Below are 23,696 nucleotides of genomic sequence, written 5' to 3' on the forward strand. Positions count from 1 at the left end.
TCTACATGCACTGAGGAGACCATCAATTTTAAGTAACTCACTAAAATTTCAAAGAGAAAATAATTTTAGAAATATGAGGTTTTAAAATTTAAGTTTTTATATAAGAATGCTAAAAAATACATAGAACTGTAACTACAGTTTCTACTATTTACTGTGAATCTTAAGATTTATGCTTTTTCTTAATTTGATTGATAAACAGAGCTTCTTTCCTCCAGCACAAGACCACTATTCCTAGTGTTTCACTGTACATTTTTTGCATCCCTTAATACCGACTAACATTATCTTTGTGCTGCTCATGCTTTCAATGTTGTTAATAAGTAATACAAGATCACTACCACAAAACTAAACAGAGTGCAGCTTAGTGCAGATTGCCTGCACCATTCAAAGCCACGTGTTTGCCTCAATACATTAGAGACGTGCGTCAGCACTACAAAGCCTGCTACCAGGTTCACAATGACAGGTATCTGCACTGAGGCAGAGGAAATGGGGCTGCTATTCAAAAGATAGTCAGCAAAAGTGAAGTGGCATGGCTTGGAAGGGGAGGGGGGGGAAAAAAGAAAAAGAGATAAGGTTGTGTTGCAGGGCTGTCAAAAAACTCATTTCCCTACTGGGAGGGATGAATTAGTGGATTTCACAGCACGTACCCACAACTTCATTGCTACTTAACATATTAGCAAGGTCATTTTCTGTTCCTACAATAGATAAAAAGACATTGATTTATATCAACAGCTGAATCAGAATCTGAAGTACTCTTAAAATTTGCAGAGAGCAACAGTGAGCTGAAAAATCTGCTTCAAGCATTTTGTGATGAATGTTTTAAGAACTAGACCAATACAAGCACATTTTTTATATAGAAACCATTTTCTCCATCGGTACTTACCTGAAATTTGGTCATTGCAAGGAGTTTGCTTCCGCAATACATTTGCACATTTTGTACTCTTGGAATTCAAAATGCTTGATGAAGTCTTTACCTTTATTATCACATTCCCATTACATTTATTATGAATTTATTATGAATTAAGGTAACCATTACCATGTCAGAGTTGAGAATTGTTCTGTAGCTAGCAATTATCCTTTAGAGATCGATTTCAATCCCAGTTTAAGACTCCAAGTCAATTCCTAGGGGAAACAGTGTACAAACAGATATGGCTAATGGGACCAGAAAATAAAGGACGGGGGCAGGACGGGGGGGGGGGGGGGGGGGAAAGGCAGTTTCCTCCCAGCCAGTACTGTGGTCCTGTGTGCCAACAGCCAGGGTGGGTTTAATCCAGGGACTGAACTGCTACAGTCATGAGGCCGGAGCAGGGACATCAGAGAACAGGCATAATCTCTGTGAAGCTGCCTCTCCAACAGGCCTTTTACAAGTGACTCTGTAAGGCCACATAATTTTGATTTAAAATTGGTGCTTACCACCAACGTTACAGTTACTGTGAGAACTGGAAGAGTGCATGCCAGAATGATTCAATGACCTAGCCTGGGAAAGGGCACAGCCTCTTCAAGGTGAGCAACTTGAAAGCTTTATTAGATATTAAAAACAGTATTTCTAAACAAGCTGAATGAGTGTTAAGCTAATCTGTAGACCAGTTTAAGTTTCCATAGAAAATGTAAAATAAAACTTGGTAACAGTTTGCCTGCAAGACTTCTGGAGTCAGTTTTCTGTGTACAATGAAGTTCTCCAAACTCTGTTCCATTTAGTTCTTTGCAGAATAAAAGTGGTGATTCATTCAAGAGGCTCTACTGATGGTACACATTTAAGGAGGTTATGAACACTAGCAGAACCCTGAGAATGAATTAAGCCTTTTTACTTAATCTGTGGCCTTTAATAGTTATTTTTAGTATAACCTATTAAGGCTTAGTTTAACTTTGTACTTTCAAACATTAATAAAGCTAACTCTCCCTCTGCATTTTTTCAATAGCAAAACTCATTTCAGAGTTACACAGTACTATTCCTCTCAGTAATGTCAAGTCCACAAACCAAGGACACCCACCTCTTCTGAACTGTTCACACATGATGCTCATTACTGCAAAACTGCCATGAAGTAGAAATGTATTCAGTTATAATGAAGCGCAAGAAAGTGATACCCTGATTTTCAACATCTGTACTGAGAAGAGCTGGTTTGGGTTGTTGTTTTGGGTTTGGTTTGTGTTTGGTTTTTGTCAAAAGAAGCAGGTACTAGCTTGTGCAGTAATAAGGACAGGCATTTGATATTGCTGTTTATTTCTTTTTAAAAATTAGACAATTGTCAATGTATTATTCCAGCAACATGCTACTAAGCACTCTATACATTCCTTTCTTCAGAATAATTCTAACTAGATCTTGGCAGGGATAAACTGAATAAGAATTACTGACTTTAATAGTACCAATCAAAATTAAACCAGCTGAGAACTCCTCCCCTGAATCTGACATGATATTTGTGTGAAATTGGACTACTCATATTTAATACTGTGTTGTCTTAAATACCTTTTGAAATATAAACATCTTGTTTCTCTATTAGAAACAGTTGTGTGTATATTTTTTCATCTTACTCAGAACAATAAGATAAAATTTCCATGGGCATTAAAGGGAGTTTCAACTAGGGTTTCATAAGGCATGCTTTAAAATAGTGCCTGAACCAGTTCTTCCACTGAGTTCTTGATTAAAATCTACATACTTTCAATAATTATTTTCAGCAGTGTAAATTATGTGTCCTCCAAAAAGTTCTAAAGAAAACCATTTTAATTCAAACTAGTTTGACAGCCTAATATGCAAAGTAAAACCATAGGATACTAAATACTTTTTGAGATTTGTCTGCATACCTACAAACAAAACTTCCCTCAAACATCCCATGGAGCAGAAACAATTGTGGTAGCAATTAAAAGATTTTTCAGTTGTCAGATTCAAGGTCACTAGCTAAATTATTCAGTCATTTTTACTTCTACCAAAACCAATCTCTTACAGGCATGTATGGTTTTGAATGTTGTTTCCTAAATTGTTTAGAAGCACACTCTTATATTCTCTATTTTACAGTGTTGTGCTTTTTTATTTATTCATCTGTACCATTTTTTAGCTGAAAATTATTGTTCAATTTGTACAAATCACCCATGATTTAAACTGTATAATTACATTTCATGTAATCTCACAATTTCATTGGGTAATTAAATGATTCTCTACAGCTTTTTTATCAAAAAAAGCAATATACAATTAATGACTCCCTGTAGGATTCCCACCAAGCATTGACATTACATATTTAAATACACTGGACCAAATCCTTGGGCACGTCTGACAAGTTGTGCAGAAATCAGACATGCATGTGAAAAGGCTCAAAGCTCACCTTTCACAGAGGGCTGGCTCCTACTGCAGGACTATATCCTCATCACAGAGAGAGGGAAAAAAAGTGTGAATGTCTAAATTACATCAGCTGTACAGACACAGGGGGCCTTCATGCAGAAGGAAAGCCCAGTAGCATGCCCTCTTACTTAAATTCTCCACCATTTACTATGGTATTTTAGAAGCGCATAGGGAAAGGGTGTATGGAACTTTATAGCACCAGAGGATTATTTTTAAAATCCTCTCTGGGCAAATTATACTGAATTTAGGGCCAGTTTAGGGCTGGTATTTTAATTTTCAGGAGCTATACTATTCTAGAGGATCTAGCCCGTATCATAGTGCAAATGTAACCTCCTGTATAGATACCTTCTGATAATAATAAAACAACATAACCTTAACAAACAGAGGTACAGTTTGTTAATGAGTCATGGTACATTTTACTCAGACACCTAGGCACCTTCTTTCATCGCTGAGCCATCCACTTTTCAGAAAAAAAATTTAAAAGTAACATTCCTTTGATAATATTAAAGTAGATGATATGATTTTTTTTCAGTAAATTAATAAAGTACAGTAGAAATTGATTTTTCCAAAGTCATTTCAGTTTAAAATGGGCTGAAAAAAGTTACAATGTTTAATGATAATTTCAAATAGTAAGTAGTTCACAAACATTTTGTTCATAATGAGAAACTCTGTCTGTAACAAAAAAATAACTGTATCTTCCAGCGATTTACAAACAGGATTTTAGATGCCACCATCACCTGAAGTTCTGTTGATGATGCCTTGCACCAACAGAACACTGTCCTACTGATGGTCAGCATTCATCTTCTTTATACGATGAAGCAGGGCATCTTTTTCCATTTGGACCTCAGCAAGAGCCATTTTGGCTTTGGCTAGTTCCTGTTTGAGACATTCATTTTCTTCAATGAGCTGAAATGATAAGGTTAGAAAAAAGAGTGTTATTAGTATTCCTGCATACTGAAAACTTTTTCCATTACAGTAACTTTAAAAATACCATGTGCTCACATTTATTGCTAAGTGCACATTTGTTGGGGCTGAGTCAATTCCCAGTCAATGAGTGTAGAACATGGAGAGAGCTGATGCAGTTAGCTTGAAAGGCAAGATACCCAATGTTTTAGCTACACCATTTCCATTCTGGAGTGGAGCAGAAATGACACCAGGTTCTCAGCTCTAGGAATGGATTCTTACCCAGTGTTCTTACACAGCCAAATTGATGTGCGGGTTCTCTCACCATCAATTCAAAATCCAGGTATAAGTGATAAGTAAAAGTCTGACTCAACAGTCTAGTCCTTTGTCTTTGGCACTTGTGTTGTACAGGGATGAGGGAGATAGGCAGAAGGCACTTGCTCCCTCATAAAACTCCCTCTGATGTGAAGGAGAAGAATTAGTCTGCAGTGTATTATTACCCTAGTTAGAAAGTGGTATTAAATTTATTTTGCATGCCTAAGTACTGAACCATACTGTAATATCCATAATTCATATTTTCCATCTCAAACAGATTTCTAAACAGAAGTAACCCCCAAGCCCAACCCCAGATAATCTAACAGTTATGATGATTAATGATTGTAACATCATTTTGAGGGGGCAGGGCTGAAAGTCAAAAGGAATTCTTAATACCTCATTTTTAAGGAAGTCAGCTGAATCCCTGCTTGATTTATAAGGTCTGGGAATTTCACAAGTAGTCTGCGTGGCTTGGTCCTGTGTTTTATGTCCAACAGGTCCAGTTGCTTGCTGCAATGCACTACTGGAATTCTTCATCTTTGACACATCATTTACTCTTTGATTGTCTATATCACAGAAAGATACTTAAGAGTAGTGCTTAGGGGTGTTCGTAGTCTTTTTTTTTTTTTTTTTTAAAGTTTGATTCTCATCAGCACAAAATTAAAGACATCTAAACAAATATACTTGTAATATTAAGTGCATTTATAATTACCTCCCAAAATCTAACTTAAGAATAAAAAAATAATTAAAAGTCATATACCCTTTTGGAGGAAGCAATATGTAGCTTCCAGCTTGAAGAAAATTATCACATTTTTATACTGACCAATATTATCACCACAGAATATGCATTCTGAATAACTGGAAGTTTGAGAACTATTAATATTGCTATTAATATACTGTCTCCAGGTCAAAATCAGATCTGAAGACTGCATTTATGTTTGAAGACACAGTGAAATAAACCTGCAGGATCAAGTTTTTAAATCAGAAAATAACTTAAATGACTTGGCATTAAAGAAACTTTCTAGCATTTATAACTGTAGCACACTGTATTAAAATACACTGCTGTACACCAAGGGAAAAAATGAATGCCATGGTTCTTAGTAGTCTAAAAAATACTCTGGGTTGTTTTTTTTTTCTTTTTTAAACATTTCCTTCTAAACAACAGTTTTCTGTTCATTACCCCCTCCTCCCACCAGACACACGTGAAAACTCAAAAATGTAGCACTGCAGATACATAAATCCCTGTGGTGCAGATAGCATTTGACCTATGCCTTTGAAGTCACTGTACCTGAGCAATCCATGACAAGAATAGGGATCAAAGCACTTCAGCAAAAAGGGGAAAAAGTATGAGCTGAAAGAAACCTTAAAACTATGTATTTTCTCACTAAATTACTATTTCTTCCAATGTTTAGTGTAAAAAGATGACCAAAATGTATTGAACATCTTTAAACACTAGAACAATGTATTAGATAATGTGGAGAAATTAAACTACAAGCAAATCATGCCACAGCATACCTCTGAGAAGTCTGGTCCATCCTTGCTACACCTTCCCATTAGCTAGGTGAAGGGGGCATTAAGATCACCCTGCTGCCTCCTCTTCCTCAAGTCATACAATATATTGCATATTGTTGGATTAATATATTCAGGACCTGGATGAAAGGCTGGGTGCACCCTCTGCAATTTTGTGAGCAATACCAAATTGAAGGGTAAGTGACTGACACACTGAGGGGCAAGGCTGTTTTTCAGCGGAACCTGGACAGGCTGAGAAATGGGCTGACTGGGGCCTCATGAAGTTCAGCTGAAGCCACTGTGAAGTCCTGCAGCTGGGATTGAATAACCTCTCACTTCACTACAGGCTGGAGACCAACTGGACAGAAAGCAATATTGCAGGAAATGGCCTGTAGGCCTTGGTCAACAAGAAGATTTATCGTAAGTCAGCAGTGAGCTCTGACAACAAAGACCAGGCACGTACAGGCTGTGCTAGCAAGGGTATAGCTAGCAAGTTGAGGGAAGTTATTATTCCCCTATACTCAGCATCAGTGATCTAGTATTCCAGATACGGTCTCCGGTTTTGGATTCCCTGGCGTAAGAAAGATACTGACAGCAGAGGACCACCAAGATAACTGTGGCCAGGAGCACATGTACAAATGAGGGGCTCAAAGAGATGCACTTGCCAAATCTGAAGATGAGAAGGCTACCTTTGCCTACTTAGGGTATAGAGGATATGGTATATAGGGAAGGGTATAGAAAAGATGGACCAGACTTCCCTGAGGTGCTTGGCAAGTGCTCAAGCACCTCTGTCTTGAGGTGGCAGGACAGGAGGCAACAGACACAAGCTGCAACAAGGGAAATTCCAATTAGACATTACCAAAAAAAATTAACCGTAAGGGTGGTCAAACACTGGGACAGATTATTTAGGGCAGGTTGTGGTATCACCTTTTTGATGCTCAAAACTTGACTGGACAGGGCATTGAGCAACTTTATCTAATCTGCCCCTGCTTTGAGCAAGAAGTAGGACCAGATGACCTTTAGAGGCTTCTTCCAACCTAGATTACTCTGTGATTCTTTGACATATCTGTGAAAGACAACAGTAAAGTTCCAGCTCTAAATGTATTGCCTTGTTATGAGTATTTAGTATTTGCCCATACAGGTAGAAAAAAATTGTAAGTGTATACATGTTTCATGAAAAGTACAAAGTTAAATCGCTGTTCGAAATAACAAGTCTCAGTGCAAACCCAGCCATGAGCTGCCAGGACACCACTGTAATACACAGAATTGAAAACTGCTACTTGTACTTCAAGTAGTTTTTTATTTTACAACATCCTCTATTACTACCTGTAACACAAACAAAGACAACAGGTAACCACCTTAGTAATCTGTAAAGAAAGGCAATTGTTTTGTTTGGTTGTAGTCAATCAAAGGAGCCTTAGACATATCATGACAAAGTGATATGCACTGATGAAGCATATCCTGATGAAGTTACATGCATATTTTTATTTCTTTCAGATTGATTCAGCTGTGGGTTGTTATCACAGCCAATACACTATTCCAAAAGGTAATTTTCCTCATGTGGCTACACTCAGAATTAAGGTATATGGCAACACAACTTACACAAATTATCATCCATTATCTTTTCATTATTAGTCACATGTCTGCACAAAGGAAAAAAACAGTATTAATAATACTTAGGTTATAATATTGAGATATCAAGGTGCAGGAATATACAAACCTCTAATGAGAAATGAGCCATCATCATTTCTTTCTATCCAGAGTATGTCAATATGTAGTTTTATGGGTACCAGCTCAGATGCCTTGAGATTTTCACGTGGACTGTCATCCTAAAAAATACAAGTATTCAAAAATGAGTTTACCAGGAAATCAAAATAGCTAATTAAAATGTTCAATTAAACATAAGCGGATTTAATGAAACTGGAAGGGAACATTTCAGAGTAGAATTGTCTAATGGGATCTCCACTAAACTTTTGCTCCATTTTTTTCCAGGGGATCATATTAAAGGCCCAAATTTATCTCTGGAGTAAGTCTGCTGAACTCAATATATACAGTCTTACTAAAATACTTCAAAGTATTTTTACAGCCATCTCAATAAAATTATATCCCAACTCAAGACATTCTTTAGCTCAGGAGCTCTCAGAGTCAGAGATAAGAAGCCTGCACTATATAGTATCTGATTTTTCCTTGAACTATTTAAAGATTGAATGGGTATAGCTATCATTCTTGAGCGGATTTTGTCTTTTTAGAATTTAGTTTGGAATGACGCCAGCTGCAGTTCAGTTATATTATTGTACTCAACAGAAGAGAAACTTCACAAATTACTTCTTTTGGGGTCTCCCCAGGAAGTCTTTATAGTTCATTATCCCTGTCAAGAATAACAACGCAGCCAGTATAATCAGGAACTGTACATATCAGCATTAAGCACGTAACAAGAAAGTTGTTGAGTTGTAACTGCCGAAGTTTCTTGAAACAGCACTAAGATTGCAGTAGGAAAATTCTTCCCCCTCATGAAACACACTGCATCAAGTCTCATGCAGAAGAAACAGAGGAATGTACTGCATTGAATAGGCAATGCAGCATAAATTTGAACCTTATCTTCCCGCTCTTTATTACCCAACAACTCTGTAGAAATGAATCATCTGTATGTCAAATTTGCAGTTTGTCAACCATCATGAGTCACTTCACTGTGACTTGTGTGCACTGCTGAGTGAGCACTTCGGCGCTTTCGCTGCCAAGCAGACTCTTATTGCCGGCTTATTAATGTATGTTCCCCACCTCAAACAGCTGCTTTCTCAAGAACGTTTTGCTTAAGTCTGCCTTCCTGCCGATAAACCAGCACAATCCTGTTTTTAAATTTAAATCACTATATATTAAGACTTTCCTTTTTGCATTTGGGCATTCATGTTTGGATACACTGAAATCTGAGGAACTGATCCACAGCTCTTACAGAAAGTGCTTGTGCTACTCCTGTAGTGGAAACAGCCCTCAAGGAATGCCTAAGGATCCTCAGGAGATGGAAAAGCTGCTTCATGGATGGAGGGAATACTGATGCACTTTGAGGAGAACACCACAGAGATAACAATTGCCTTTCCAGTCAACAATGATCTTAGTAGAATCAAGGCCTTAGCCCCACATGCAGAACTGGAGCTGCTATTCCAGTCCTCACTTTGTTCAAAGTTTATATGGGTGATTATTAATTTCCAAAGCAATGTTATAATTATTTTATCTTCATGTTCGTTTGGTTTTTTGTCATCCCTGCCCCCCCCCCAAAAAGTGTCCTTATCTTTGTATTTAATGGTTGTGCAGGACAGAACTCACCATCTCCTTTAAATGTCTAAAAGAAAATCCCCTAGGAGACTCGAGCAGGAGCGTCCTCTTAATGTTACTATTTTAAGCTACAGTGATGAGAAAAGCTTGCATTATTTAGTATCTGTTTCTAGGTAGGGCAGAACATGAAATCTGGGTTCTAAGAAACGGTATTCAAGTGGTTTGAACTGGAATTCCCATAACCTTTTTCCTTCTTGTGTACTGAACTTTCATTGCAAGAACTATCCTCTAAGTAGGATAGGGAATTAACCTCTAAAAATCTGTGTTTTGTAATTAGAAAACCATTACTGTGCTAAGCAAAAAAGCCCAACCAGAAAAACCCACATTGCATCTCCAGAAAGTTGGTATACCTCACCTATAAAACTCCCAGATACTGTCATGCTACAAAAGAGACTGGGAGAAGAGGAAAAAAGTATAAAATCTTAATTCATATAAATAGCTTGGTCATGCAGATAATTCCCCTCTAGGCATACCACAGAGCTAACCAAATCTATGGATTTTTAAATTGTTTTAGTGTTATCTAAAGACATTCCAGAGTATGATAGCAGTTTCTTTGAAGTTAACTGTATCCAGATTAGTAGTTTATCATCAAAGAAACAAGAACACAATTTCTTTAGAGCAGCCAAATAGCTCATTGTTAACATACTTTTAAATTAATCCTTGCATTAGAAACTTTTATCTTCATAGGCATCACTTCTGCAACAGTTTCATCTTCTAGAAAATGCTGAATGTTTGTGAGGGAAGACGTTAGAAATTCAGCACTGAAGTTCTCTACATGACACTGAAGAAAACCGTTTTTTTACAGCCAGGAGAGAATGTATGACAGCGCTAGGCCCACTTTCCCATCTCAAACTAATCTCAGGTGATGAATTAACTGGTCCAGCCACAGACTTACAGTCAGAACCTGTTGCAAAAGGAAAACAAATTTGCATTAAAATTTTGCAATGTACAAAAAAGGAATTACGGTGCGATTACTCCTACCTCTATTGTCCAACTGATTTTCCAAAAGTACTTTAGAAGTATTATCCACAAAATACAGCATTGCAAATACAGAACTTCGGAGCAAATTTCTAAGTATATCACTTCAAAGTACTAAAGAGAAATAAACAGTACATACAAGGACTAGTACCTCACTGCAACAACAGAAAAGGACAATACAGAAGTATCACCATGCACAAAGAATTTGTGTTTCTTCAATGTTTTGATGATGGAAAACCAATTACTTTGCATACTTTTCCACTAACTCCTTCAATTTTAATTCATAAGAACATTTAAGTCAGTTCACTCTCTCAGGAGAGCAGGTATTCTCTGGGAAAGGCAGAATTTCCTGACTCAGGCACTTACTTGCTAACACACAGGAACAGAAAGAGCAAGCAATGCCGTTGAGATGGAGAACACGGCCACATGGTGCTTCCATTAATTGGGTGGTAGTAGATTTGAACCTTAAAAAACCCCTAGCCGTTTCTTGTTAGTTTCAGTATCTTTAACCAGTAAGGACAACTGCAATATTCAACTAAACAGTTCTAAAAATAAAATAAAATAAAATAAAAGATTTAAGTTAACCAGATATCAGGGACACACACATACACAGAGCCAGTATCCACTTGTTGTACAAAAAAAAGGATTCACCACCAGAAATGAGAATCCCATGGGATTCTCAAGTAATTTGGTCACTATGATGGCTGACCTACAGAAATTATCTGTATGACAAACAGCATACTCATAGTAATTCACAGTAATTAAGAAGGAAACATTGAAACTTGAAAGATAGCTGAAATTGGGTTCCTCTTTCTGTATGGTGCCCAGTTCTCATGGATGACCTAGCGCAGCAGTAGTCAGGGCATAAACACATACCTATTGGCACTAAAGTCAGGGTAGATGAACATATCGTCAATCTGGGTTGACAAAAAACAATGGGAAGAACTATAAACGGACATGAGAATCTTCAGCCTCTGCTGCAAACCAGAACCTCTCCTTTTGCTACCTCCGTGAATAGAGGTTTCCACAACACTCACAGCTGTGACTCCATCCTTCAATCCTTCCAATGTTTAAGAAGTGCTAGATGTCACATTTCCCCCACCAAAGAAAATAAAAAAAAAGCAAAAAAAAAAAGCACACACTGTAAGTATCAGGTACCTTTTGTAGCTCTAGTCCAGAGAGAAGAGAATTAGCTACCAACAGTCTTTGAGGGGAAGGGCAAGTCTCCAGATGGGAGAACAATGACCACTCTGTCCAAGGAGTCTCTGCACTTGGTTTGGGAAACTGTTTCTGTTAAGGATCTATATTCTTCCCACAAACACAGAGAAAGAAATAAGCAGTGTGTGCCCTAAGTATTTCTGGACCAGAAAAGAGTGCCTGCATCATTGCTGGAAGAATCCACCAAAGTGTAGAAAAACAGCAGAAGACAAGAGCACACATTCAATCTCAGCCATGAAGTCAATCTTGTTATGTCACAGATACATGAAAGGGGCACAGACAAGAGAGGATGGAGTAAAAATTGCATTAAACAATTTGGAAGATGCTATGAACTGCTGTTCCATTCTCCTCCAAGCATGACAAGGTCTCAGTAAAAGCACTGTCCTTCCCAGATGTCCTGGTTTCGGCTGGGATAGAGTTAATTTTCTTCCTAGTAGCAGGCATAGTGCTGCGTTTTGGATTTAGTAGGAGAAGAATGTTGATAACACACTGATGTTTTAGTTGTTGCTAAGTACTGCTTATGCTAGTCAAGGACTTTTCAGCTTCCCATGCTCTGCCAGGTACACAAGAAACTGGGAGGGAGCACAGCCAGAAGAGTTGATCCAAACTGCCCAAAGGGCTATTCCATACCACGTGACGTCATGCTCAGTATATAAACTGGGGGGGGTTGGCTGGGGAGCAGCGATCGCTGCTCGGGAACTGTCTGGGTATCGGTCAGCGGGTGGTGAGCAATTGCATTGTGCATCACTTGCTTGGTATACTATTATAACATTCAAGGTCAGGTTGGATGGGGCTCTGAGCAACCTGATCTAGTTAAAGCTGTCCCTGCTCACTGCAGGGGGGTTGGGCTAGATGACCTCTAAAGGTCCCTTCCAACCCAAAGCATTCTGTGATTCTATTACTATTATCATTCTTATATTGTTATTATTATCATTACTATTTTACTTTATTTCAATTATTAAACTGTTCTTATCTCAACCCAGGAGTGTTTCTCACTCTTACTCCTCCGATTCTCTCCCCCATCCCACCGGGGCAGGGGGAGTGAGCGAGCGGCTGCGTGGTGCTTAGTTGCTGGCTGGGGCTAAACCACGACACCAGAGTACCTCTGCAATACTCCATCCCCCCCTTCTTTTGTTATTGCTGCCAGACAAGATCTGATAAAGGCAGCCAGATGTGATAAAGGCAGACAAGATCTGATCCTGCAGCCAACCCTGCAGGGAAGTGCACAGCTGCCACATTGCCCTCAAACTTATTTCAGCTATTAAGCACACTTCTCCCTTTCTACACATACTGCACTAATGGTATAGTAGGTTTTAAATGGTTATTTTTACCCAGAACACCTTCGTAGACTGTAATTATGACTTGATTATTCATTGCTTTGTATGGCTCTTCATTTTACTGGTTACAATTGCTAATTCAGCACTTGAGTAAGTTTTATTAGAGGTCTTGGAGGGGTTGCTTTTATTGGGATATTTTCTTATGCTTTTGCTCACTGGTTCGTTTAGTTGTATTTTGCTACCATTAACTCATTTAAATTGTTTCTTTTGATCTACTTCTCAAGCTTTTTCCCAACCTTGAGCCTCTGGAATTCTTTTTTTTTTTTTTTCTCCCCTCAAAAAAACCTGTTTTTTCCCTTAGTTCTTCTATTAGAATAAATGTGGGAGATGGGGAGCAGCAGTGGCTGCAGAAGATTCCTGACTCAGTATAGAAAGCACAGCCCTACAGTAGGGAGAAGAAAAGATCAGTGGAGAGAAGAAAAGATGTACATTACAGAATGGGAGTGTACAAAATGGACTGATGTACAAAAAAAGTGTTGTTGGCCCACCCATCCAGATACCAACCAGAAAGAGAAGGGACGAGATGTAAGTGGAAGTATTTGGAGATTCCAATCACAGTATAACCTTTTGTCCATAAAATAATCAGCCAGTGCACAAGCCTCTCACAATCTGCTGAACCAGAGGAAGCAGGTTCTAGTTTTAGATCCACATGAGAGCAGGAAGGTGGCATGTTCTTACTATTTACTCCCTCTTGCTTTTACACAGGATATGACAGATAACCAGAAATCAGTTTGCCTGCTGTATGAACTGAAGGTCAGACATGCGTCTTCCCTGCTGGACCTCCCTCTTGCCTTCAGATGCCTGAATGCAACTACAACATCATACAACAGCTGCTCAGGCAGCAGCTGCTGGCAACTGCTCAGCTTACCAGTAAATGGGTTCTTTAGCTAGGGCATCAGAGGTTGTACCACCAAGCACAACTTCCTGAAGAAAATCCATGCTGCTGGAAGGCTGGAAATAAATGGCAGCCAACAGCTGCTATAGTTGTTTCCTGGGAAAGGAGATGAACCAGAAGCAGGAAGCAGGTGCATCAGGGATCTGCCCCAAAAATCCTACAGTGCAACAAAGCTGGCATCCAGCAATCCATGTGGAAGGCTGGCAGAGGGGAGCAAAGCAAACTGTGACACGCCAATACATCATGCCAAGAAAAAAAACTCACAGTATGTGAACTAGGTTTTCTGGCAGAGAATGTATATGCACTCATGCCCAAGAACAGCTCTGACAATACAGTGGTTGATCTAGTTGTGCAAATGTCTGGCATGAAACTACACTCTGTGTTCCTATCAAGCTTTATTTTGAGACAGAGAGAGAGGAGAAAAAAAGAAAAAAAAAGAAGGAAAAAGAAAAAAAAAAAGAGGGGAAAAAAGAAGGAAAAAGAAAAAAAGAGGGAAAAAGAAAAAAAGAGGGAAAAGAAAAAAGAGGGAAAAAGAAAAAAGAGGGAAGAAGAAAAAAGAGGGAAAAAGAAAAAAGAGGGAAAAAGAAAAAAAGAGGGAAAAAGAAAAAAAGAGGGAAAAAGAAAAAAAGAGGGAAAAAGAAAAAAAGAGGGAAAAAGAAAAGAAAAGAGGGGAAAAACAAGAGGGGAAAAAAGAAAAAACAAGAGGGGAAAAAAGAAAAAACAAGAGGGGAAAAAAGAAAAAACAAGAGGGGAAAAGGCTGTCCTTGCAGCTTATCTTTCCTGACAGAGTCAATTTTTAACTTTTCTTAAGCCACAGATTATAAATCTGTTTAAACTGTGGGTGTTAATTTAATCTAGAGAAACAGATCTTGAAGAAAAGAAATAGCCCTTCAAACCAAGGTACATTTAAGCAAAGTATTGTTAGAGCAGTAAGGGTGTTCCATCTTCATAAAACAGTAACATAATATAATGAAACTTACTTGATTTAAAAAAAGCAAACTAATGACCAGAATTCAATGCAATGCATTTTTTTACCCACACTATCAGAAATGGTTCCATTTTTATTTCCTTCCCTTTTAACGTAAGGCAATTATGAAAGAAATCAGAGTAGATATTCTAAACCAGCATAAAAAGGATTTTATAAACATAAAACTGGTTTTGTGCTTTAACACTAACATGTGTTTTATTTACTTAGAACAAATGTTTCCAACTCCAGTTTCACAACACTGAGATCTCATTGTTAGTTCTTACCAACAGTTCTGTTGCAAAGATAGTGTCGAACACTGATATTTCCCAATTGATTTGGTATCACTTGGTTGACCTGTAGGCATATTTCTGTGTCTTCACCTCTGATGTCAATTTCACCATTAACACCAAATATTTGGAAAACCACAACAGACATCTGTCAACAAAATCAAGATAAACCAATGAGATTATAAATTGAATTTACAGTGGTTATTGTTTTTTAAGTTCTGTCTAAACCTTATTCCCCGCAAAAGGAAAAGAATCTTTGTATCCATAACCCTTGCTCACAAAAAAGGACAAAGTTTTCTCATTTCTTCTCCTTTTCTTTTTGTACCCATTGGCTTGACAATGGGTTGCTCGATTGTCTGTCCAAAGACAGACACTTGTATTTATAACCCACTAATACCAATTCAGAATTGGCCAGAAAAGCCCTGGAAGTGAGACAAGACTTTCCCCACTCTACCAAAGAAGCATGTGACCTATGTCACACCTGAAATTTTCTAAGGCTGCATTCAACTTTATGCATATCATAAGCACAACCAAGCATTTGTGGTGCTGAATCAGACCAGGTTAAAGAACCAGGATAAGCTACTAAACTTTGGCTATCTGCATAGTAGTCAGCCCTTTTTCTCTATTTATTGGATTGCAGTATCTTTCAAAAAGAAGTAGCAGCCAGTTTCAAAATTCAGCTTTGGTATCAGAAGATATTCGTCTATCATCATTACTAATATTTTGGGCTCATTTTTCTAATGACTTTTTAGTTATATTCTACAAGTACAAAAAAATATGCTAATACACATTTGCATAACACTCAATGAATTGTGTTTTTTCCATATTACCTATATGCACAGACAACTGAAGGAACCAATCATTTAAGTGAGCTGCTTTTTAAAATTTTTTTAAAATGAAGGTGATCCACAAATATTTTAAAGCAAAAGTAGGATTACATGACTAACATCACTAAAAAGGAAAATCAAACAAAACATTAAAAACAGACTAAAAACATTACTAAAAAGGAAAAACTAAAAAGTCAGCAAGCACATAACAGATTTCAGTAAATTCGCTGTCTTTCTTTGGGCCCATATACTCTTAGGTTTCCAGTTCATGACCTTAACTGATACAAGAATATAATTTAAGAAGCATTGATTAGGACAAGGATCAGCAAGGAACAAGTAGATAGGCAGATGGAAAAAGTTGAACCCTGCACAGTGTCTCAGGGAGGGAATCTCTCTCTACATGCACTGTTCTTATAATCTTCCCTAAAAAACAGGCATTGTCCTGACATGATCCTGGACAAGAGGCATCTCTGATCTGACTCAGTAGGGCAGTTGTTATGCTCCTATTTGGAAATACTACAGAATGCTACCAGTACTGAGGAAACATCTCCATATAAGAGATGTCAGAGTTATGATGCTTCCTTTTATCTATACTTGATGATGTTAAAAAGCTCATTTTAAGTATCATATTCAACAGCATAAAAGAACATAGTGATATTACAAAATATTGCTGAAGTGGCTACTATCATTTATCAACAGTGGCTATAGAGGAGATAACAAGGACAGGGAATGCTCAGCGTAACTTGTATTACAATCTTCATTTGTACTTAATACAAGTGCACTAGATCTATAGGCTTACATAATGCACTAACAAAAGCTCCCAGAACTACTTGAAAAATTACCTCTCAAAGCATTCAGTTTAGCTCTATTTTAAGGTTTAATTTACTGAAGCATGTATTCTAATGGAATTCAATAATATTACCATTTCTTCACTAGTCTCATGGGCATTCTCTGAAGCAGCGCTCATGCCATCTGGAGATGACCCATCACAATTTTCAATCACTGTGCCTCCTTCATGGGCATTTTCTGATGGGCTTTGATAGTTTGTGGCTGTAATACCTTCCGTATATACATCAGAAAAAACGCAAAGTTAGCATAGCATAACCTGAATCACTCCTGCATTAAGAATAAAGTCAGTGTTTGTTACTGTATGCATACATTAACTCATTTTTTTAAGATGAGTTGAATGGCTTATTAAACAAGTATTTTATGATTGAACTGCCAAATCCATTCTGCTTACAGAGAGTTCAAAGTTCTAGATGCTATGCAAGTAAGGCAGGATATAGTGACAAAACAAAAATGGCATTCTACATGCATTGTTTAAAAAATTGTGAGGGGCCTTTTTTAGTCTTCCAAACATAAAACTGATCCAGCAGAAAAAAAAAAGGTTAAAGATTCCAAGCCATGTATCTGAAAGACTGCACAGTGCCTCTAGAGCAAATGTTTGCGGTTTTCTGTTTAGAGAAATAAGCTATATATATATCTTTGTTAGGGTGATCATGGTAGTGTTTCCTTGACAACTAGAAAGTATGCAGACTTAACCTGCAGTTAAATATTGCTTAACAAGCTAAAAAGACATATAAGGGTTATTTAAAATGGAAAATGTATTTTATGGCATACTCCCACATAAGCACATGCAGGAATACTCCAACAATCCAAATATATAATGGGTTTGCAAGTGAAGCATTCTTCTCATTATTGCTCTAGACTGAAAAGAAATCCTACAGAAAAAAATATTGTCATTCTTTATTCAAAGTAGAATTTATCAGAAAAGAGGTACCAATAAAGTCATCTTATTGTATTTCCTGACATTTGAAAACTATTTAATCAGTTTTGCCAGAGAACTACTAGATCATTACAATTGCATAAGTCCGCAATACTACAGACTATATAGACATAATTACCATATGCCTGAATTCCTCCTTCAGATCAGGAGCAAACACTCATGCACAGATGAGCAAAAATTGGACAAATACCTGCTGTTAGATAGTCAATAGCTAGGAACTGCTCCACAAGGAACAAGCTGCAAGGAGACTGCAAAATCAATCTGCCTGGTAACGGTGAGTATTAGTGAAAATCTATTTCTTTTTTCATCTACTTTTAAAATTAAAGCTTCTTTACCACTTCAAGCATAACACTGATTCCAGGTACAAACCTGTTAACACTTACAGCCAAAGCAACGTCTTTTAAGCAAAGCAGGGAACAGTTCTGCTTAACTCAGAGTTGCAACACAGCACTGCAATGCTTTTACTCTCCTCAAGAGAGGAAAATTAAGTAGTGTTTAATTAAGTAGCACACCTTATTGCTTTCCCTTGAAATGATGTGCTGTGAATATACTGGATATTACTGACTGGAAAAGCTAACAGAACTAGTGCTGTAAATTATCCAGGATTTGCTGCACTACAATCCTTTTGAGTATTGTTTTGGTAACAAACAACATTTTCATGTATTGCTTAAAAATATTTTGTTGAACCTACTTACCTTTCTCCAGAAAGCTTTGGCTGTCACTTCCATCACTCTCTATCAAATGATCCTCTAGCATCATACTATCAATAGAGATGGTATCCAGAGAGACTTGTGATGGACTTCTCTTCATATTCTTGTAAGAAACAGAGAATGCAGGGAGGTTGGACGGGCAGCGGTCCTTAGGCTTTGCACTTTTTAAATATAAAGATATCAGGAAATTATTATTTCAAATTAAAGGAATTACATAGAAATTACTTTAAAAAACTCCTCTAAACCAGGCAAGATATAAAAGAAAAAAACCTGATTATTCAATAATCCTTTGGCAAGAAAAAGAGATAAGCATAGAAACAACATGCATTCCTGTAGGTATTTGTGTCAATATTTTTCTCAATACATATTTCATAACATTTAAACTGAAAGTAAATAGTTTAAATCAATTAACTAACAGTTCATTTTAGCTTGCACTGAATGCTGGACACTGTGTATCTTCTATCTATATATACTTTTAAAATTTTCATCTACCAGATATTCACTTCTATTGACCATTACTAAAAGTGTGCAGCCAATGACTGATAAATATTTTCAAATAGTAGGAAAACTGATTTAGTATTAAATCTTCTATACCTTGATGAAGACTGGGATGCAAACATTCTAACTGAAGTCACTTTCTCTTTGTTGATTTCAAGCTCTTCAGATTCTAAGGCAGTTTCTGTTTCCAAGTCAGTGACTTGGTTAGGACAGCCTTCAGTTGTGCCTTCCTGTTGATTTAACTTACTTGAGAATACGTTTTTGTCATCCTCTTTATCAACGAAAGATTCAGTGGAATCTTCTCTCTTATTTAAAACGGACGCTGAATCCCTAGGATGCAAGCTACTTTTCTCACTTAGAGGTCCACAGACCTCCTCTGAATCACTTCTACTAAAAAGTCCACTGCTTCCGCCTTCACTCGTATCTCCCAAGCCTTTATCTGATGCGTCATCTGAAAATGATGTTCCTTTCTGAAAATCCGTATTACTGTCTGATTTAAACAAAAGAGGATCTATTAAAATTCCTTTATTAACTTCAGCATTCAGAGGCTTGCAGTCATTTACATAATCAAAATTAGCAATACCAGCTTGCACTATCTTATTGCCAACTAATTTACCCTCCGAAGTAAAAGCTTCCCCATTTCCCAAAGGGGAGAGTTCTGATGCCATGGGACTTCCTTCTTCCACAACTGGAGACTTACAAGGGTTTCCCTGAGTCACTGGATGGAGTAGTAAGGCTAGTTCTGCACTTTTCAGTAGGAACCCAATGCAGACATCTGTTTGGTTTGCAGGTTTTCCTGTCACTGCTTCTACATCATTCCTTAAGTTTTCCAGGAGCAATACAAGAGATTCGTGAAGAAAAAGCAAAAAAAGATACTGGTAATGATTGATCTGCATGCTTACATGTTTTTGAACATGGACAAGAACATGTACATCTGCATCAGAGGAAGAGCTTTCAGAAAGCACTCTTGAAGTGTCAGGCACTTGAATGCCATTGGTTAAGGACTCTGTCTCACTGCTGTAATATTCCTTTAGAAGTTTTTTACGTTGCAGTCTGTTAGCAAGATCACTAGATTCACTTTTTGGAATGTTTAAAGCTGTCTTATTATGCAATAAAAGCTCTTTTTGTGACTTTGCAAATCTTACTGGCTGACAAATCCAAAGTGAAAGTGGGAATGAGTCCACAAAGCTTATCGGTCGGCCTTTCCCACTCTTCGTTCCTTCGTAATCTATCCAAAACTGGGAAAAATGCAAGGCCCAAACATCAGTAGCTGCAGATGTCTTTAATGCATATTTATTCAATTTTGGTATGATATAACCTTTATAAACATCATGCATTTTAGTATCTTGTTCATGAGCATGTCTCTGGAAGATTGGATGCAAAAGATTAAAATTCTTCTGGGACTTAGGAAAAGTGGTGAAAGTTCTACTGAAAAATTCACAGTCTTTGAAGTTCTGAAACAAAGCTTCTAGATCAGAGTGTCTACAGTTTGGCGAGTATCTTGTATTTGTAGCAATCATCTCTGAACTTTGAATGGAAAGTGCATGAGGTTGATCTTTATGAATTTCAGGCTTGTTTTCAGATGGGATGATGAACTGCAAGAAAGAAATATATTTCATCTAGTTAGAAATATGTAGATTAAGAAGGTATACAATTAAAGAAACAAATTAATACCCATGACAGCTAAAACAAAGGAATATAATTATAATTTTATGAGAACTCAAGTATACCAACACAGAACAGGGATAAGTCAGGGTCACAGATCAGCATTTGCGTTTCCTCTCATCTTTAAGAAGGATGCTGTGGCATCCAAAACTCGATGTTTGTACAAAAACATTAAGGGTCTCAGGCTCTTCTTATCTTAAGGATTTAGATTTAGGCCAGCTATATTAGGCCAAAGTGGCTCATTTCTTCAACTTGGAAATAGCTTGGTAGAAAGTTTCTTCCAGCGTTCCAAGTACTTACAACTTTGAACTCCAAGTTATAGTTGTCTGGTTTTCAATCTGATTTGTCAAATAGGGTTTTTCACTACACTGAGTACTACAGTATTTTATTTCTATGTTGAGATACAAGGAAACAATTAAATGTGCTAACACAGCTAATATTCCCAACATTGCAGAATACAGAATATGTATTTTGTGACCATTAGCTGATAATCATAATAAATTTTTCCATCATAAAAATAAAAATATAGTCCAACTCCTAAAAAACAACAATATAGTTCAGTATACTGGATTTAGTTTAACATGCATATCTTTAGTGTAAGTATTAAAGAAAATACATATTTTATGCCAAATCCTGTATCTGATGTTGTTAATTGATGTTGTTAATATGGACCTTGGACATACTAGTTTTGCTAGTATCAGCGACGCTACCTTCTGTCACAACATCTCCATGCTGAATCTAGAAAGATCGGAGTAAAAAAAGTCACCCTAAAGACACTTAAAAGATAGGAGCGATGAGGCTTCTTTGTGTGTATAAAAGGACTCAGAACAAAATAACCCAATACATAAAACTACATAATAATTAACTATATGATATGTTAACATCAAGCACACCAATAATAAGAGACTTATAATTTGCTAGAATGAAAATAATGCAGTTAATACAGCGATTAAATAATTAATATGAATCAAAGTTTGAGGGATTTAAGAATACTTCTACTTTTATCTTATCTTAGTTTAATGGGCTATTCATGTATAGTAATTCAATATTAGATCAGTCTGTATTTGTAGTTGCCTGGCTGTTAGCTCTCAATAATTGTTTTCATTCAGTACAAACCATGTCCTTTTAAAGTTCCATTAAATACGCACCAAGAGCCTTAGGAATCTCTCCATATGCTGACTTTTTAGAACCCTTGAAACCTCTCCTGTGGGCACCATCGAAAAGACTCATTGTTTTGTTCGCCTCTGACCCTTGGAAACCAATGCCCAATGCAAATCAAGGCAGGGGAGAGAAATTGTCTGCTCGATAATCCTGCTCCTCCAAAGAAGGATAAGACAAGGGAAGCAAAAATCTATGTTCAGCTGCATTAACGATCGCCACTCCTCTAGAATAAACATATAGAGAACTTGTGTACCTGAACTACAGCCAAGGGCCAGCATGAAATGAAACTGTGAGAATGGGTTTTGGAGAAGGAAATAAACCTTCAGATGAACTGCTTTCTTTACTCTATGCATTCACTAACAGGACAAAAGACTTTTGATATACTACAACCAGAGGAACAAGGGAGGGCCCTTGCATTAATAGAGTGCAAATATGATTTTTTGCTAGTTTTTTTACTTCAGTGCTCAGGTTTTTTTCTTCTGCTGTCAGCTTCATTGAACACAGTGAAATAATTTGTTAATACTCCCATTCAGGTCTTCAATACAAAACCAAAATACCCTAGGACACAGATGAAGTAGTATGGAAGACAGATATCCATCTTCAAATCATCATATTCTGCATAGTTTTCCAGAGCAGCATTGCTTATTGCATGGGTTGTTTGTTCATTTACTTGTCCATTTATTCCTTAAGCTGCTTTGCTAACAGCTTTTCAGAAAAGTATTTTTTTCCAAGGAACCACAAAACCCCTCCTTAATGACAGCATACCTTTAACATTAGTCCATCAACTCTAACATCAACATGTTCATCTGATTTTGAATTGTCATTTAACTTGTACATGGCCATGAACTGAATAAGACTCTGTTTCAAATCCAACACAAACTGATTTAGCCAAAGAATACTTCTCTCATCCAGGGTAAACTGTAAAGCATTCAGCTGGCCATACAAATTTGGACATGGAACTAAAAGAGAAAACAAAACAAAATAATGAGAATAAGTAAAATGTTTAGGGGTTTTTTGTTGGTTTTTTTTTGTTTTAGTTTGTTTTTTTGTTGTTCTTTTTTTTTTTAAATAAAACCACTAGTGCAGACTTACATTTTCACCAGTATTTTACATCACAGAAAGAATGGAAACCCACTCCTTTGGTCCCAAGAAAGAATAAACTGTTAGGGGATACCTAAAGTGATGCTTCCTTCTCTCACTCCAAATAAGTAACTAAATTTTTGAATGCAAAAGCTAATGTTAGAATAGAATGAACTCTGAGGAGAGGGGGAGAATGTCCTCATTACAGAGGAAGGGCAGGACCAAGGAGATTTGCTGTCCTCAAGTCCCATCCCCAAGAAATCCACTGACATTTCTGTATATAAAACAGGGCCAGCCCCATAACACTTTAATAAAAATAACTCCAGCAGATCTTTGTCGCATCTTAGATGCTACTGCAATAGTTTGAGTTCTTTCATGTAGCCACTGAGTTCTTTTACGTAGCCAGACAGTGAAACTGCAGAAACAATGCAGGTAAGTTGGAGAATGAATAATTTATGTGTCAGTAAAAATGCTGTGTTTCCAGACTTAAAAACCCATGTTTATAAGAAACAGTATTTATAGGAGTTTGACAGGAGCAAGCACTGTGGAAATGGAGCAGTGCTGTGTTCTTTCCATTTTAGAAAGCCATTACCTATTTCCAATTGTCAACCTGGAATTAATATTAAGCTTCATAAAGTTGAAGGTAACACAGAAAATTCATGATTCGGTACAAAAAAAAAAAAAAAAAAAAAAAGTCTTACTAGGAAAGTCCTTTCCATCTGGGTAATAATACTCAGTGAATTCAATATGAATAGCTGGCATTTCTGGTGGAAGGTAAAGTGACTTTTTATTGCAAGAGATCAGAGCTTTAGGGGAAGAACGACACTGGTCTGCTGTTGAAACCTGTAGAAGATAAAAGATTAATTTCATTAATACATTACATTTTTACGAACCATTAAGCA

At 37.1% G+C, this 23,696-nt stretch overlaps 1 protein-coding gene across 1 annotated transcript in view; it reads right to left on the reverse strand.

Annotated features, from left to right (window-relative positions):
* Positions 1-4,108: 4,108 nt before the first annotated feature.
* Positions 4,109-23,696, reverse strand: part of BLTP3B (bridge-like lipid transfer protein family member 3B) — a 69,574-nt gene continuing 49,986 nt past the window's right edge. Inside the window, 11 exon segments of the mRNA XM_075714683.1 lie at positions 4,109-4,234; positions 4,943-5,112; positions 7,776-7,884; positions 10,032-10,184; positions 10,186-10,289; positions 15,065-15,215; positions 16,817-16,953; positions 18,376-18,551; positions 18,985-20,483; positions 22,480-22,673; positions 23,496-23,637. Of these exon segments, the coding sequence (XP_075570798.1) occupies positions 4,109-4,234; positions 4,943-5,112; positions 7,776-7,884; positions 10,032-10,184; positions 10,186-10,289; positions 15,065-15,215; positions 16,817-16,953; positions 18,376-18,551; positions 18,985-20,483; positions 22,480-22,673; positions 23,496-23,637 (2,961 nt within the window).

Source organism: Pelecanus crispus, chromosome 1 (genome assembly GCF_030463565.1).
Source record: "Pelecanus crispus isolate bPelCri1 chromosome 1, bPelCri1.pri, whole genome shotgun sequence".
Classification (NCBI taxonomy): domain Eukaryota; kingdom Metazoa; phylum Chordata; class Aves; order Pelecaniformes; family Pelecanidae; genus Pelecanus; species Pelecanus crispus.